General features: G+C 52.0%; 6 protein-coding genes across 6 annotated transcripts; 4 read left to right on the forward strand and 2 right to left on the reverse strand.

The window, feature by feature from the left end:
* The first annotated feature begins 1,078 nt into the window (after positions 1–1,078).
* Positions 1,079–1,969, forward strand: P153DRAFT_79394 (uncharacterized protein). Its single transcript, XM_033673403.1, has one exon. It carries the CDS (start codon positions 1,284–1,286, stop codon positions 1,845–1,847), a length of 564 nt encoding a protein of 187 aa, XP_033520923.1. The 5' UTR covers positions 1,079–1,283; the 3' UTR covers positions 1,848–1,969.
* Positions 1,970–2,392: 423 nt separating this feature from the next.
* P153DRAFT_369226 (mitochondrial carrier) lies at positions 2,393–4,284 on the reverse strand. Its single transcript, XM_033668710.1, has 4 exons — positions 3,910–4,284; positions 3,783–3,857; positions 2,984–3,731; positions 2,393–2,915 (listed from the first exon to the last, which is right to left on the reverse strand). The coding sequence occupies exons 1-4, from the start codon at positions 3,924–3,926 to the stop codon at positions 2,823–2,825; spliced, it is 933 nt and encodes a 310-aa protein (XP_033520924.1). The 5' UTR covers positions 3,927–4,284; the 3' UTR covers positions 2,393–2,822.
* On the reverse strand, positions 2,473–2,819 carry P153DRAFT_79420 (uncharacterized protein). The gene has a single exon (XM_033673404.1). The coding sequence runs from the start codon at positions 2,728–2,730 to the stop codon at positions 2,542–2,544; it is 189 nt and encodes a 62-aa protein (XP_033520925.1). The 5' UTR covers positions 2,731–2,819; the 3' UTR covers positions 2,473–2,541.
* On the forward strand, positions 4,208–5,804 carry P153DRAFT_369227 (WD repeat-containing protein 82). Its single transcript, XM_033668711.1, has 2 exons — positions 4,208–4,436; positions 4,488–5,804. Exons 1-2 carry the CDS (start codon positions 4,338–4,340, stop codon positions 5,478–5,480), a joined length of 1,092 nt encoding a protein of 363 aa, XP_033520926.1. The 5' UTR covers positions 4,208–4,337; the 3' UTR covers positions 5,481–5,804.
* Positions 5,805–8,014: 2,210 nt separating this feature from the next.
* On the forward strand, positions 8,015–8,433 carry P153DRAFT_79486 (uncharacterized protein). The gene has a single exon (XM_033673405.1). It carries the CDS (start codon positions 8,159–8,161, stop codon positions 8,372–8,374), a length of 216 nt encoding a protein of 71 aa, XP_033520927.1. The 5' UTR covers positions 8,015–8,158; the 3' UTR covers positions 8,375–8,433.
* A 6,266-nt stretch (positions 8,434–14,699) lies between these two features.
* Positions 14,700–15,770, forward strand: P153DRAFT_359515 (uncharacterized protein; the record flags this gene model as incomplete). The annotated part of the gene is made up of 1 exon (XM_033666873.1): positions 14,700–15,770. The coding sequence occupies one exon, from the start codon at positions 14,700–14,702 to the stop codon at positions 15,768–15,770; it is 1,071 nt and encodes a 356-aa protein (XP_033520928.1).
* Between the last annotated feature and the right edge of the window lie 66 nt (positions 15,771–15,836).

The raw sequence follows: 15,836 nt of genomic DNA on the forward strand, positions 1-15,836 counted from the left end.
GATGTCGAGTTGCTGCTGCTGCTGCTGGTGCGCCGGTGGTGTGGTTGGATGGGTTGATTGCTTAATATCGACCTGCATCATCCTCCGTTGCCCAACTCCATGTACTGTGTGCATAAAGAGGAAGAAGGGCCAAGCATAATCGCGCAACGTGTCGAAGCAAGTTCTCCTTTTCGATGGTGTGTATCCCGATGTTATTCCAGTGCAGTTTGCAAAAGTATTGCAAATCCAGTCAGTGAGGTCTGCGACAATGTTTCAATGTGTACTAGGTCATGCGGAGCCGTTTGCGTTACGAGCGGAACCAGATCCAGGTCATATTTCGAGCAAGCCAAGTCTAGCCCTTTTTTTTTATCGCCCCCTCGAAACCGGCGTCCAGAAGGCGCGTACGTATATGTCAGCTTCGTCGAAGCGTGTGTGTGAAATAGCGCAATCGAAATCCCAGAACTACCCAAGACGCGGCTGCGACGAAAGGCGAAAAAAAAAGGGGGAAGAAAGAGAAAATCAAATCGCCTGTAGTGAAGCTTGACGCCAAAAAAGAACAACTTTCTTTACGATCAGCCGACCCGCCGCTATGGTCACAAAATGCGGAGAAGCTCTAGCCTCAGAATTGCAGATTGTACATCGGATGGTCCTCCAGCCGTCGTAATTGGGCTGCGCGGCGTCCGCCACAATATCAACACTCGACCCGTCTGGAACATGGGCATGTAAGAAGACGAGGCTATAGGACTCCTATTCCCTGTAAAAAGATCCCAGACCTGAGCTTCTTTGCAAGCAAGGCAAATGAGAAGATTACAAAAGACAGAGCCAGGCCGGCCGTGGAACAAAAACTTCGCCTCGGAAAAAAGCAACACGGCATGATGACTCCAGGGGCGGAGAAGAACGTTGCACGGGGTGCGATGGGAAAAGTGGGAGGCGAATCTGCGTGTGGAAGTGAGACAAGGCCCGGGATTAAGGGTATCCCCTGCATGGCTGCTGTCCAGGCGAGGAAATCGCTCGCGAGGGAGCCAAAAAAAAAAAAGGCTGACCAACACACGCAAAACTTTTTTTTCTCTCACTCCTACAACAGCAGGACAACAAACAACGCAAGAGTCATGATGAGATTTCAAATTGACATATTCGGCTTGGCTCGGCTCGGCTCGTCGCTTGTCCGCGGGTCTTGTCTCGTTCTTCCTGAGCTGGCAGTGGCTGGATGTGTGTGTGTGTATGTGTGTGCATGCATGGCATGAGGGAGTGACTCGAGCTCGACCCTGCAGATCTGCAGATCTGGGGATTTCGTGAAATCATGGATGCATTCCGTTCCATTGCAGCATTGCATACATTCCATACAAAGACCCAAAATCCAATCGCCCGGCTGTGCACTTGAAGGCAAGCACACAAGAAAGCCCATGACCATGCCCAACCCGAAAAACCCCTCCTCACCCCCCCGAAGAACTGCCATTGCAAATCACTTCGATCCTACAGCCCTACAGATCCTACAGATCCTACGCGGAACCCGGCGCTCTGCGAAGAAAAATACCGCACACGTAGGTATTCGAACGAACATGGACGGTATGCCTGTCAGTTTGGCTGCTGCACTCCGCACTGCACTCCGCATTCCGTCGCGTCCAACCATGTTTTTTCTTTACGTGTGGGCTTCGCGTGCGTTGCACGTGTTTGTGCTATGTTTAACGATTTTCTACACGGTAGCTCGACGTAGATGGATAGTCGCGCTGAATAACGTCCGTCTATTACTACTTTCGGGCGTGACTAAATCTTATTCAGTGTGTACGAACTATGCTATGCTGGAATTGGGTAGCGATGGGGTACGTTACATATTAGGGGAACGGGACGGGACCGGGAAAAGGAAGTGATGTTGCGATTTGCTGGGTATTTGTTGCGAGTGTTGTTCGTATTGATTTAGTAGAGTGATGTCTGACACTGAGGCGCGGGAACCGTCTTACGCGCTACATGACTGTGTACACTATTGATGGTCTGGTCTTGAAAAAAGTAGGTGAAGGACTCTAATAGTACACAGAAGAAGTACTCCTAATCAGCGCATAGCCTTCAACGCGGTATACATTCATTAGCCCCCTGCTCTGGAGTAGGCTGTTCGTTTATTCGCTACGTCTACCTTGCACGGAGAGTATGTTTACTGTGTATGGTTGGGTATAGGCTAATTGTCTGCTGTGCTGTTGTTGCTTCACTGGGGTCCGTACTGGTGATGCCGGGGATATTTGGACTGGGGTGGGAGGAGAGGGAGGAGAGGGAGTGCGTACAGAATAAGAATATGGATAGGGATGTGTGTATCTACATCTACACCCGCGCCCACAGAAGAACAGAGAACAGAGAACAGATGAGGAAGAACAGACACATTAGCTCAGTATTCTTTGACTGGAAAGATGCATGTCAATCGATTTGCAGATCTTGACGATAGGAAGGGTTTTCTTTGCTCTACTCGACCATGAAAAAGCACCGAATCAGACATCTCGAGGAGCTGGATAGCTAGACGTGCGTTGACACTATTTTTCTTCTCCTCATTGTCTAGTTTGCTCGTCAATACTGGTATCAAACCCACAGAACAGATGACATTGTTTTACACGCGACATGCCTTTCCCTAGATTCATGGCGAGGTCTGTCCCCACTGCGCCCGCTATAGCTTTCCAATCCTATCCCTCCCTCCTTCCGAATCCCATCCCACACCATTCTATCCGTCGATATTGATACGCCGCGAGAAGTGCAGAAATCCAAGCACATGTCCAAAACGGATACGCGACGAGCAAGGGAAAAGCGTTATACAAGATGTCTAAGAATACAATACAGCGCATTCGAGTTCAAGACGTGTTGTGTTATATCCAGGCTTTTGTTTCAGGGGAGAGGACACGGTCTTCGAATCTGCGCATGAGTTTGTTTGTTTGCTCGGCGAGAGTGAGGGTCAGGATCTGTGAAGGGGGGATGTGTTAGAATTATATTCCCATGTAACATTATTTGGAGAAAGGGGAAGACGTACAGTATGTGGCAGGATGCGAGCCAAATGTGCAAAGAAGCCCTTGTACACGGCCAACAAGCCCTCCGTCTTGACAGTCCGGTACAGACAGTCAAAGGCCGACGTGTACAGATTCCCCGTCTGGTTGTACATCCTCGACATGACGGTGTCCGGGGGATGCATGACGCAGCATACGACAAAGCCACTGGCGGTGCTACTCGCAATGTGCAGCGGCATGCCCTCCTCCATACCAAGATGCTTGACTAGGCGGCGCTTTGCGAAAAAGTACGTGGGCAGTTGTACGGAGGAGCCGAACCCTGTGCGCACCATGGCGGGCCCAACGCCCCGGTACAGACCCTTGATGCCTTCGTTGCGGTAGATGCTCCGGAAGCCGTCGACGGCACCAGCGTAGTTGTGTTGTGTTCCGACGGGCAGGAGGGGCGAGTAGGACTGTAGTCGTGTTTTTATGAGGAAGAAGGGCGAGCCCGCTGCGGCGCCGAGGATGCCGCTGGCAGCGCCAGAGAAGAGGTTTATGCTGAAAGACTGCTTGGTCGCATCGCTGTACAGGGCGTGTGTGAGGTTTTTGCGCAGCGGCTCGTAGAAGCTCAGACGGCAGCCGTTGAGGACCATCTGGTAGAAGTACGCGCAGCCTATCCCGCGGAAGAGGCCTTTGGGGCCGTCATTCTTGATGATGACGCCGACGCCGTGGAAGACGCCCTTGTACTGGCGCACTGCGTCTTTCTTGGCCTGGAGCTCGCCTTGTAACTGCAGTCTGCGTGCTTGTCAATGGCGTGCTGGGCGCGTGTTGGGCGTGGCTGCGCACCGGATCTTGACCGTCTCGAAGCCGTGGGTGACTGTGACGGCGCCGCACGCTGCAATGCCGCCGGCGATGAAGGACCTGGGTAGATTGTCAGGGATTGCACATGTTGTATGTCACCAGGAAGGCCTACCCAAGCGTCGTAGACATGTTCGCTCGTCTTGCGACAAGTTGGAGAATCTAGGGAAACGAGTATTCGACGCCGTATGGTACAACGAGTGATGTCCTGATGGATGGAAACAAGGAAGAAGAAGGTGCGAAAAGCAAAGAGAGGACGGTAAGCTGAGGTCAGGGTCGCATGGTGCTGTAAATCACGGTGAATGCTGGCTCTGAAGAATGTCTGGCGCTGCTCCGAAGCCGGATGACGATTTAGTGCCGAATGCGTCAGTCAGTGTCTGAGCTCCATCTTTTTGCGCATTCCGTCGGTTCAGACCACGACTGCGACGCGCTCCACCCAACCAACCGCGACTACGACGCGTCTCTTGGGGGAGATGCTGCAACATAGCCAGACAAGACGCGGCAGAGAGTAGAGCTTCAGTAGAGCTTCAGTAGAGCTTCAACATGGCGACGGGCTCGCAAACCCCCGGCGCGCCTCCGCCGCCTGCAGGCCCGCCGACGCAGAAAGTGGGCGACGTCATGGCGAGCTTCCGCCCGTCGAGAGTGAGATTGTCGTGTCCGGCATAGCCGTGTTGACGCTGACCATCCCCCCAGCGCTTCAAGACGCCCAGCCCGACCACGTCGGTCACGTCACTCGACTTCGACGACACGGGCGAGCTAGCCCTCGTGGCCCGCGACGACGACACGCTCCAGATCTACAACTGCAAGGAGGGCAAGCACGCAAAGGAGCTCAAGAGCCAGAAGTACGGCGTCCACCTCGCCCGCTTCTCCCACCATGCCCAGAGCATCATCTACGCCAGCACCATGGTCGACGACGCCCTGCGCTTCCTGTCCTCGCACGACAACTCGTACATCCGCTACTTCAAGGGCCACACCGACACCGTCACCTCCATCGCCCTGTGCCCCTCGTCCGACACCTTCCTGTCGTGCTCGCGCGACAACACGGTCCGCCTGTGGAACCTCTCGTCGCCCAACTACCACGGCCTGCTGAACCTGCACGCCCCCTACCTCGCCGTCTACGACCCCTCGGCCACCGTCATCGCCGTCGCCTCGCCCCCGACCCACTCGGTCCTGCTGTACGACGTGCGCAACTACGACAAGCCGCCCTTTGCCAGCTTCGACCTGCTCGAGCTCGAGCAGCGCTTCATGGGCACTCAAAAGGCCGACTGGACCAAGCTCGAGTTCACAAACGACGGCAAGAGCCTCGTCGTCGCCACAAATGGAAGTGGTCATTTCGTCCTCGACGCCTTCTCAGGCGACATCACCCACTTCTGCTACCGCAAGGCAGGCTCCTCGGGCCGTCTTGCCCCCGGCGCAACCGCGAATGGGACCAGGCAGCCGGTAGGCCAGGGCGATGTGTGTGTCACGCCTGACGGACAGTATCTGCTGGGAGGCAGCAGCGAGGACGGACTGCTGGTCTGGGATATTGCCCAACCGCCCGCACCCAACAACATTCTCGAGCCGGTGGAGAAGCTGCCGGGACACGGCAAGGCGGCTGTCGTGGGCTACAACCCGCGGACAAATCTGCTGGCGTCTGCCGACAAGGACTTTTTGCTGTGGCAGCCCGATTCGGATTTGATGTTGTGAGGGCGCATCTCTACGAGGAGACCTACACAATGACGTGACAAGTGTCGAGGTATGGGTCTGTACCAACAGTGCCTATCGAGCGACGAGAACAAGGCCAAGGTGCGGAAGAAGTACCAACCGAGGAAACAACATCAACCCCAAAACCACGCTTTGCGACATCGGAAACGGGAGACCAAAGTCTCACGTAGATACAGCGTGGAATTCAGCATTGGAGTAGATGGTACGAGTCACATCTCCAAACCATCATGCACATGTACATACAAACAGGATAGCACATCACGGTATGTGTGCAGCTCTCGTGTAGCAGAGAGGAGTGGAGGGGAGACAGGAGCCTTGGGAACAATGAATGTGGATACCAGGATCTATCTTATCCACCATGTGCATATATACATACATAATATACAACCCGACCATGTACAAACCATGCAATTGTATAAATCTATGTGAACGTTATTGTATTGTGATGTACACCGAACATAAAACCTGCACATGGAAGACTTTGTTTTCAGTATCAACATGCAGATCCACTTCTATCGTGATAATTCGATAGATACTCTTGTCTTGTCTAGTCGGCTAGGTAAGTAGAAAGGTAGACGAGTATGTCCTTCTCACCTTGGAGCGAGAAGGTGGGAACTCGTAAACAATCCCACAGAGCAAGGGTTGTTCTTTTCTCTTCTGATCTACTGGCTGGTTGGGTAGATTAGCATACCACGAGACAAAATCGTACCATGTATATGAACAAACGGGTCCATCGAAGATATAATACTGATAGATATGCCGGGTGTGTTGTATTCCAAGCCAATACCTATCCTTCAAATCTAAACCCAGCGTACCAGCGAGCCATCCATAGACAGATACACGGACAGACGGGTAAATGGATAGATACATAGATAGAAAGCGAGGAGCGTGCCGGATGTTGGGAGACGTATGCGAGGCTAGCATACAGAGAGAGAATTATTTCAGGATTATAGCGTATTCATGCTTATTGTACCAGCAGATAGATGCAACACAGTAAGGATCTAGTATAGTAACTTAGTGTAGAAGCTGATACCTAGCCCCTTTGCACATAGTAAACATTAGTGAGAGTACACAGTAATAGCAACAGGGAGCTGATTAACCGTTTCTTGACAACTGGCTGCTAAATGTACCAATGCGGACGCGTGTTCGAGAGCCCAGGCAGTGATCGAAGTTTGGTTTGGCTTTGGGTTGTGAACCGTGACAGAGAGAGAGAATAAAGATAGGGAAGGAAGGCGATGAAGTGGATTGTTCGATACAACATCGATCGACGGATGGGGTAACTAGCCTACACACACACTCCCCTTCCCTTCCACCATCCCTCCAGTCCCCAGTCCCCAGCTTTTGTACTTGTTATGAAAGCATCACAGCACACCTACCCCAACACAGCAAAAAAGCTAAACCCATAACGACTCATAAAACCACATAGTGCAAGTACTAGCCAAGCAACCTTCTCCTACGAACTGAGTAGCTGGTCTATACACTGCTGCGAGCACGCGTGTTCGTTGCTTGATGGGGGTTTGTGGGGCTTTTTGCTTGATGGAAGAGAATTGAATTGAATTGAATTGAAGGGATGGGTGGGTGTTGTGGGGCTGTTTATGTTCTTTTCATGTCTTGCTAAAGGATGTGTGCTTGCCAAGTTATGTAGGGTAGGAATAGAGGTGTGGTTTTAGGTAATGTATGTAAATGGGAGGAGTAGGAGTAGGGGCTCATTTCCTCACACGCTTTGGAAGGGGTGTAGAAAGGATGAGGGTGAGGGGTTTATGATAGATTTAGAAGGTGTAGAGTATCGACAATTCATCCGTCTGTCGGAAAGGGTAGCCAGAAGGAATAGAGTTGAAAAGTCCTCGTAGTAGGAGAAGTACAGCCGCCGTTTTCGTTCAAACAGTGTTCCACGAGCCGAGCCACTGCATGCTCGCTTACCATCAACAGTACAGCCACCCCCGGTCTAAACGCGAGGTCAAACTCTACTGTTTATACATTATACTTTACACATTCGTCGTTATACTTTATACCCTACTTCCCCATTCCGTCCCAACGCCGAAGACGTCGACAAATCTGCGAGCGAGCGAGCGGCCGGACAAAAAGGTACCCAGCCAGCCAGCTAGCTAAGCACAGCGGACAAGTCCGCATTACGAAACCCCCGGGTGATCGACAGACGGGCCTGCGACTGACAAGTTCGTGCATGCGTGCATATACGCATGCGTGTATGCACGTCCATCGTCTACCGGTATGTATGTGCAGCAGCGCGCGGAACCATATCCCCTCTTCCCGCTGATGCTGAGGCGGATGTTGAGGCGGATGCAAATGCAGATGCGGATGACCAAGTCTGCGTTGGCAGCTCCATCATCCCATCCATCCATACACATATACATACATATATAGACCACAGACCGGTTGGGGAGCGCCGCTAGGTTGCAGCGATGAAACGTTTGTCGGTTGTGTGTATGTATGGTGTTCAGGGTTCTTTGTACGCGGTAATCGTGATGGGAGGGAGGGCTATCATGTAGGTAGGTAGGTACGTGTGTGGTCCGAGGAACTAACCGCCTATCTACAATCAGTGCGACGACGAGATGATTACGGTACTAGTTCGATGATATCACGTCGCATAACGTGTCGTCTTCTTCATACCGATCGAGAATGTTGGGAAGCATGGTTGGATTATGATGGGACTTGGCCCATGGCCTTTTTTTTGCATCGTGGTAAGCGTCTGTACTGCTATGCTTCCTGCGTGCGGCTATAAATTCCGGTCCAACGAGGGAACACAGTTCCGAACGCCATGGAAGTTTGCTGCAGGTCGTAACGAGCAGTCATCCGCGAAATTCCCAAGAGTGGCATCTGGATTAGAATTGCCTTGTAGAGCTGTCGACGCCGTTTGAAGGACTATTGCTTTAGGATGGACAGCCTACGCCTGAGTCTTGTTCCCATGTCTATATTCGGGTAAATGCGAAGACACGGCAGATGGCTGACTGCTGACAGTGCTCAACCGATCATGAATCATCTTACGGCTCCCTGGTGGTTGTTGTCTAACTCTTCGCTGTAACGGCATATTGCATTTCTCGCACCCGGTAGATGAGATGTCCAAGTGCGGTGACGAAACACAAGCGGCAGTAACACGGTAACGTAAAAACGACGCGCATGCTGATCGGCCTGGGAAGATCAGACGAAAACGAACCACAAGTTGCAAGTCAAACGAGGGGCTCTAAAAGGTATCAACCTTGTGGTGTCGCGCACGTTGTTTTTGGCTGTGTGTTTGGAACGATCCAGGTTTTGTTGATCGCCTAGGAGCTTCCTAGAACGGAGGGGGTATGCGAGGGCTGACGGAGCGGCACGTTTGGTGTGCAAGGCTTTTAGTGTGATGACTGCAGTAGTCATCAAACAGCATGATGCTAGGTTGTAGAGCTTGGATTAGCGGGCAGGTCGGGCAGAAAGACGCAATGCGTCGCAGTCGGAAGCACACCGCTTGGCCCGTTGCTTGAAACTCATGCAGGTGAGCGGTCTTGGGCGTCCCAAGGGCATATAAAATAGGTTACTCGTAAGACTGTAATCGCCGCATCAGCCCGTCGTGTGGGTTGCCTACCTAGGCTGCATTGTATGCATGCTAGCGATTGGCTTGGTGTTGAATGTTGGGGCGTTATACGCGCGTGCATCTCTCGGATAGATTTAATCGTCATACATTAGATGGAGGTATACCCGCAGGTTGACTATGCAGCGTCGTACTGAGCGTTGCCATCAAGTGAGGCCTGGCAAGATACCTAGGCTATACTCTTAGTAAAACGTAAAACATGGACATCGTACTACACCCCTGTGCAGTACAAGAAGAAATTTATCCTGTAGAGATATCACATGTGGATGCCTCTTCCAGGACGTGTAGATCCGTCGACAAAAGTTGGAAGGTGACTGTTATTATGAGCAGGTTTTGCATGAATCTTGCTTTGATTTAGATGGCGCTCGGTAGTGGCTGTTTTAGCCCATGGCGCACCTCATCAGCCGCGACTAATGAGCCTGAGATCGAAGTTAACGCATCGTCGGACGCAGTGCGCATGATCGGTTAAAGTCCACAGCGACGTGTGATTCAATTAAATCTTACACTCGACAGGGATGTGGTGCTTTGTGTACTGCGAGTGTGGTACGAGTTGATGAGTAAAACAAACTTTGTCCTTGTGGAATACAATTTCCGGATTGGGGCTTAGTATTACAAGCTGTCACAGTGACGTAGCCGTATCGAGTAAGCGTGGTGTAGCTCTATGTCTGATCTTGAAATGTCACGGAACAAGTCGATCCTATGGAAGTTACTATCCTCTCGGAGATTGCGCTACCAAGCGCCTCACCCTGAGGCTGAGTTGTTATGCCGAGGATTGAATCGGCGATAGACACGTTGGATTGATTCTCGGGATTAGGATCTCACAGGTACCTAGTGCTAGGCTGCCACTGCGGATACAAGCAGCAACCATGTAAAGAGAGCAGCTATGAAGCAGGGAAAACAAACAACAAGACAACCATCTCAGCCACTAGTTGTACTTGGTCTTGAATCAGTCCTCTGTTGCAAGAGCCGAAACGACCTGCCTTTGCAATAAGTCACTTTCGGTCCATCAAGGGGAAGCACCGCGCACTGGACCAGGGCGGTGAGAGTGGCAGAGGCGTTGAGCATCCTTGATGAAGAGGCTTATTGGAGTCCATGACTTTGTAGGAAAGTTCCATATAAAAGCATGACTGGTGAGACGAAATGCGGGTCTTCCGCACGCCCAAATAAGCGAAGTCGCTGCTGTTGCGTCTGCCGACTGGCCCAAAGCTACTTTCGAGCCTTATGAGAACCTACATGTTGCTGGGATTTATGCACTAAACTCCAATATCCTCCTTCTCCACATTTGCGTTGGCACATGCCGAGTCTGGAGAAGGGGTGATTGTTTTTGGCGACATACTAGCGATCGGCAGAATATGGATGGATAGCTGCACCCGCATATGATCGCACGTTGTCGAAGTGACGGAGAAACCCGACATGTGTTACTCGAATGAGGTCCAAAATAGGGCGACAGCACACGGAAAACATGGCAGCGGTTAACCACCACCCACATAAGTATTAATTACCACCCACTTAAGACTTTCTGGTGGCTGTTTCAGCCAACGAGAACGCGCCAAGAAAGACCCACCTCCTAAAATAGTAGAGACTCCTTAGCATCATCTCCTCCGTTCACGAACAAGCTCTTCTCCTCCTATTTTCTACCCATACTCGGGTAGAAAAGTGTCAATCTTTTTAGATAGACTGACTGAAATGGTAAACTTCTGATGATTCTGAGTTTCAGAAATCAAAAATTGGCCCAGAATTGATGAGTTTCTGGGTCTAGAAAAGGGTGACTTATGTGGGTGGTAATTAATACTTATGTGGGTGGTGGTTAACCGCTGCCGGAAAACATGGGACAAGACCACCTTGGCGACGAACATGGGGAAGCCCACCCGAGCATCTGCCTGGCTGCCGCGCAATGACCTCTTGGTGTATCAATGCCGCCCTAAATAGAGTCTAGAACATGCGTCAGTCGGACTCGCTAGAGCACATTTAAGATCGCCGCTGTCCACAAGTACACCCTAGTCCGCCAAATAAATCTTCTTCATGCAACCTGTCCATCTCACGCATCTTCTCTGGTCAGGCTTGTCTTGTGCCGGGGCAAGATCGGAGGGTCCTTTCCGACGGTGCTTACGAACCATCCTTGCGTGCTACGAAACCCCTTGATGGAGACATGGTAGGAATCCTGTGGTCAACCATGCAAAACAACTTGTTCCACTTGGAGGAGTTTTCCTTGCCGCAAAACTGTAACGAACGGACTGATGCAGCGGCAGCCATGTCCATCGGGAACATTTATCCGTGCAGGTTGGCGCCGCTCATGCTGCAAGTTGGAACATTTTCTTTTGCCCACCGCTTTTCAACGATGCAACGCCACGTCTGGGTCCACCCGTCTCGTGGACTGCCTAAGGTGTACGTCATCAAAGGTTTTGTTCCCGCGTCACAGATTGCTGGCGGAGGCTGTCAGAGATAGGCGGCGCTTGCCCAGGCGGACACACTCAAGAAGCAAGACCTCGCGTCCAGTCTCACGATGCGAGAGTCCAGCCGACACGGACTGCTTGGGACCGCCGCGCTTGACGAATACCAGATCAGTAAACCACACCATAACTAGCAGGCGTACCTAGATGGTCGCACACCAGAGCTTTGAAGAGTTTTTCCAGCCAACGACCTCAAACTGACGCAGGTCAATATCCAACATCTCGATCCGACACCGGTTCGCAGGATTTGCAGATATGATCCTTCAACAATCTTGCACATGGTACCGATAGACATGGTTTGTAGGTTGGCGCTTGCACATTGCCTGTCTCGTGATGCACAAGACGGGCTGGGATTCAAAGTGTCATCAAAGCACCCGAGGCTTGCAGTTATGCCGAGCGTGATAGATACGTGGGATGCGCTGAAATGTGGAGTACAGCGCATCTCATTCGTGAAACAACCGAGCAGACCAATTGCGATGCTGATACACGTACGTCTGTAGCCAGTTTTCGTGTATACGGCGGCCTGCCGGCATGCCAGGACAGCGATGTTGGGAGAATTTGCCTGCTAGCAAAATTAGTCCCCTCTTGCGCCCAGCGGCCAGACACAAGTATCCGTCTCCACAGTTTCATGCGTCAGCACGAGGAACTTTGCACAAGGAGGTGGATGGCGCCGTGTTGCCGCGAAGCAGATGTCGATGGCTGGTCCATGCGTATAAATGCCACACACTTTCTTACGGCGACAAGACACTGATGCAAGCCCCTTGACATGATCCGGTGCATTGAATCGCCAAAAGCATCCATGTGTCCGCGTTGTACCGCTGCCGATCATTTAGGCGAGACATAACTAGGATTATCGGCGCTTCGGCTGAACCACAAGCCATGCCCGGGGATTTCTCGTTATCGAACGGTGTTGCCGCTCTAAGTATGGTATCTGTGGGGTGGGAAGGTCACGATCGTTGCCTAACCTCGTCACCTTCATGGAGGCATCTTCACTTCCTGATTGGTGGTCTTGTTATATACCTGATGGTAGCGGAAGAATTCATTAATAGTTGGAGGCGGTTGAGTTTACAGGCGTATCAATACGAGTACGTAGTCTACCTAGGTGGCATGTTAGTTGCGTTTGAACCCAACGCGTGGGATCGAAAAACTGTAATGGCCTACATGGAGAGGTAGCATGCGTAATCTAGTCAACAACCCACTTATGCTACAGCGCGGCGAGGTCCTTCGTACGCTCGAGTTGCCTAGGTAGGTACGAGTTGTGTGCTCGAATGAGGATGATCTCGAAAAATAACATCCCTTCACATGGACGCGCGTATGCCCGTTTCCGCCCAGGTGCTGATATCATTGTAACACGATCATTGTCATCATGTGCTGTGCCTCAATTCAATTTCGGGGTGGGTTCTCCATTTGTGCGTTGTGCATTCGTATCCTGGACAGTGAGCGCCGGTGGCTTGGTCGTCTAATGGTGATGTTCGACGTTAGTCATGGGTGTGGTTTCGAAGACGGGCCCGGTGAAATGTCACTGTGCTTTTTCTGGTCATGTCTAACGCAACGGGGTTATCAAACTCGGCGGGTGCATACGGGCTACTTGAGGCATCCGTGGTGACGGCACACTCCCACGCCCCTCAGCGTGGGTGGAGGCCCCGGGGGCGCAGACGGCTGCTATGTGCTCGGACTGCTCTTAGCTTAGGGGGGCATCCGATAGTCGTGAGGCTGCCAGATTTGCCTCAGTGCCGAGTGGCTGCAATGTCCCCAACTGCTGCAATTTCCGTCAGGGTGCTGCCGTTGCGTGTGTGACCTCCAACCGGCGATGCAGATGTCTGATGCCACATTCATTCCGATCCGGATCTACCCTGGAAAAGCCCATGTCACGGGCTCACCGTGCCCGTTACAGGTGGGCTCTTGCAGGGAAGGCGGGCTGCATGTCGATTTCTGGAAGACAGTCGGTTGCGAATACGCCAATCACCACTACGGGACTGCGAGCACCCCAGATCGCGCTTGGATATCCATGTGCCAGCTGCTTGGTTTGCGCGACCTGCAGGAGGCGCTAAGAACGGGCGGTGGTGGAGAAGACTCCCTTGCTTTGCTAGACGGTGATTCGTACTCTACCCAGCCGTGAAAACATGTCTAGCGCAGCGAGCCCGAACTTGCTTTCCACTCTTTCCGAAACTACTGCACCAACCAGAGTTTGGCCTTGATCGGGCCCTGATCTGACGATTGCTGCTGGCGCCTGGCAACGCGTCCGGACTTTGCAGCATGCACCGCCCCTCCCACAGGTCAACCCCCATCAACAATTTCGTCCATCACACTGGTCGCCTGACGATTGGCTCGTCCCTTTCTCCCAGTATCGTAGCATCCCCGGCCTCCTCCCACTAATTATGCCTCGTCGTTGGAGCGGCTAAACCTTCAAAGCTGCCGAGTACCCATGCCCTCGTCCGCCATCAGTCAACCTCTACAAGGCTAGCTGACCGCCTACCGCCTCCATGCACACGACTCTTGACCCCGGCACGGAGCGCAGCTGAGTCGTACTTGAGGTTCGACTGTCCCAGAGGCTAGTCGCACTACCGCATTCTGCCATCATCTTTGTGGACGTGGTGCTTTCCCTTGCTTTTGTCACAATGAGCCGGCCAACCTCCGCTGCACGGAAGCTCCGTCGCGCCACGATACATCGGTACCCGCCCTGGTTGTTGTCTACCGTCCCTGTCCTGTGATTTGGTCATTCCTGGCGTTCATTTTCGTCGTCTGCGTCCCATGCTCTTTCGTTGATCGTTCCAGCCGTGCCACTCCCGCCTAGTCGTCACAGCTCACTCACCAAGCTATCCCTTGTATGGCATCGTATAGTCGATAACTTTCTGTTCCCTGTCTGCAACTAGGTATCCCACCTTTAGTTGTCCTTGAGTTTGCACTAGCTTAGCCCTGACATTCCTTGTACCATGACTCTTTTCGTGCCGCAATGTCGCTCTTTCTCAATTTCCCCATCATCTCTTCCCAGTTTGTCCATATCTCTTGGCATTTCTTATACCTATGCAGTTACCCCCAGGTCGGCACGCTTTTGATTGATTCATATTGCCGCCCAATAGCCTTCACAACACAACCCATTTGGATATATCAGTTTCCTCGAGGCCATTCAAAATGACGTCCTCCTTCCCAGCATATGACATACTCACCATGTCTTCTCAAATGCACAACTCACAGCTTCCACGACGCACCTCTCGGTGTTCTGGCACGCAGTCAACATGCCGTTCATCCCGTATCGAGAAGCCCAGGAGTCACCACAACAGCCCGAGAATGATGGAAAGGAGAAAAACAACCACCGAACCCAAGATCTACGCAACATTGGACGACCACTACAAAATGATGTTCGGAATCACGGGATCCGAGGAGGTCATCGAGACTCGTCCACAACCCAGTAGACCAGTCAGCTGGCACCCATCTTCTGCACAGTTCTACGCCTCTCAATCCTCGCCATATGCAGAGTCGACATATCAACAAGATTGGTCACGACAACACCCTGTGTCTTCACGAGCCTCTGCTCATGGATCCGACTATTACTCGATCTCAACTCGCGATTCCATATACGAACCAAGGCCGAGTTACTTTACCAGCCCCGTAGTGCACGGTGTTCACCGTGGTTCAGATGAGTCTGATAGCAGCTGGCAAAACGTTCTCCAGCAAACACCCAACTACGCCCACTCTGCCTTGTCCACTCCGACCACTGAACCACTGCCGTGGTACTTACAACAATGGGCTCAGAAGAACCAAGACCAGATCAATGCAATGTCACAAAATGGCTCCAACGACTTCCCCCATTTTCACCAATCCATTAAACAGGATGAAGAGATGGAAGAAGATGATGGGAAAGAGCTTGTCGGCTTAGGTCTTTACGACCGACCAGAGGCATCTCCATCTTGGGACGGGCTCATGGAGGCAACAGGCAAAGGCCTGAAGCTGGAAGAGACCTGGCAACCACCGGAGGACGATGATGAGGATGAAGATGACGATGACGCGAGCTCAGACGCCAGCATTGAGGAGCCGTCACCGCCATTTGCATCGATGAATCAACAGTCCCAGCAATTACAGATGCCGGTTCACGTTAAAGCTCAGACCCCAGGAAACATGGACGGTCGGAGCTTTTTCTTTGATGAGGATGAGACGGCGTCCAAGGAGTGGTGGTACCAGCAGGCGAAGCAACCCTCGATGCCCGTGCAGGACGTTGGGCTAGGGTATGGCTGGCTTTGAATGTGGATAGAGTTTCATATGGGATGTTGAATTGTTCCAACACCACGTCATTTTTATTATATTGCT

Source organism: Dothidotthia symphoricarpi, assembly GCF_010015815.1.
Source record: "Dothidotthia symphoricarpi CBS 119687 unplaced genomic scaffold P153scaffold_17, whole genome shotgun sequence".
NCBI lineage: Eukaryota > Fungi > Ascomycota > Dothideomycetes > Pleosporales > Dothidotthiaceae > Dothidotthia > Dothidotthia symphoricarpi.

Coding starts and splice junctions, on each gene's coding strand:
- P153DRAFT_369227 (XM_033668711.1), top strand. CDS start 4,338: ATGGCGACGGGCTCGCAAACCCCCGGCGCGCCTCCGCCGCCTGCAGGC. Junction 4,437..4,487: donor CGAGCTTCCGCCCGTCGAGA/GTGAGATTGTCG, acceptor CCATCCCCCCAG/CGCTTCAAGACGCCCAGCCC.
- P153DRAFT_369226 (XM_033668710.1), bottom strand. Junction 3,732..3,782: donor TTCGAGACGGTCAAGATCCG/GTGCGCAGCCAC, acceptor ACAAGCACGCAG/ACTGCAGTTACAAGGCGAGC. Junction 2,916..2,983: donor CTCGCATCCTGCCACATACT/GTACGTCTTCCC, acceptor CCCCCTTCACAG/ATCCTGACCCTCACTCTCGC.
- P153DRAFT_79420 (XM_033673404.1), bottom strand. CDS start 2,730: ATGTGCTTGGATTTCTGCACTTCTCGCGGCGTATCAATATCGACGGAT.
- P153DRAFT_79394 (XM_033673403.1), top strand. CDS start 1,284: ATGCATTCCGTTCCATTGCAGCATTGCATACATTCCATACAAAGACCC.
- P153DRAFT_79486 (XM_033673405.1), top strand. CDS start 8,159: ATGATGGGACTTGGCCCATGGCCTTTTTTTTGCATCGTGGTAAGCGTC.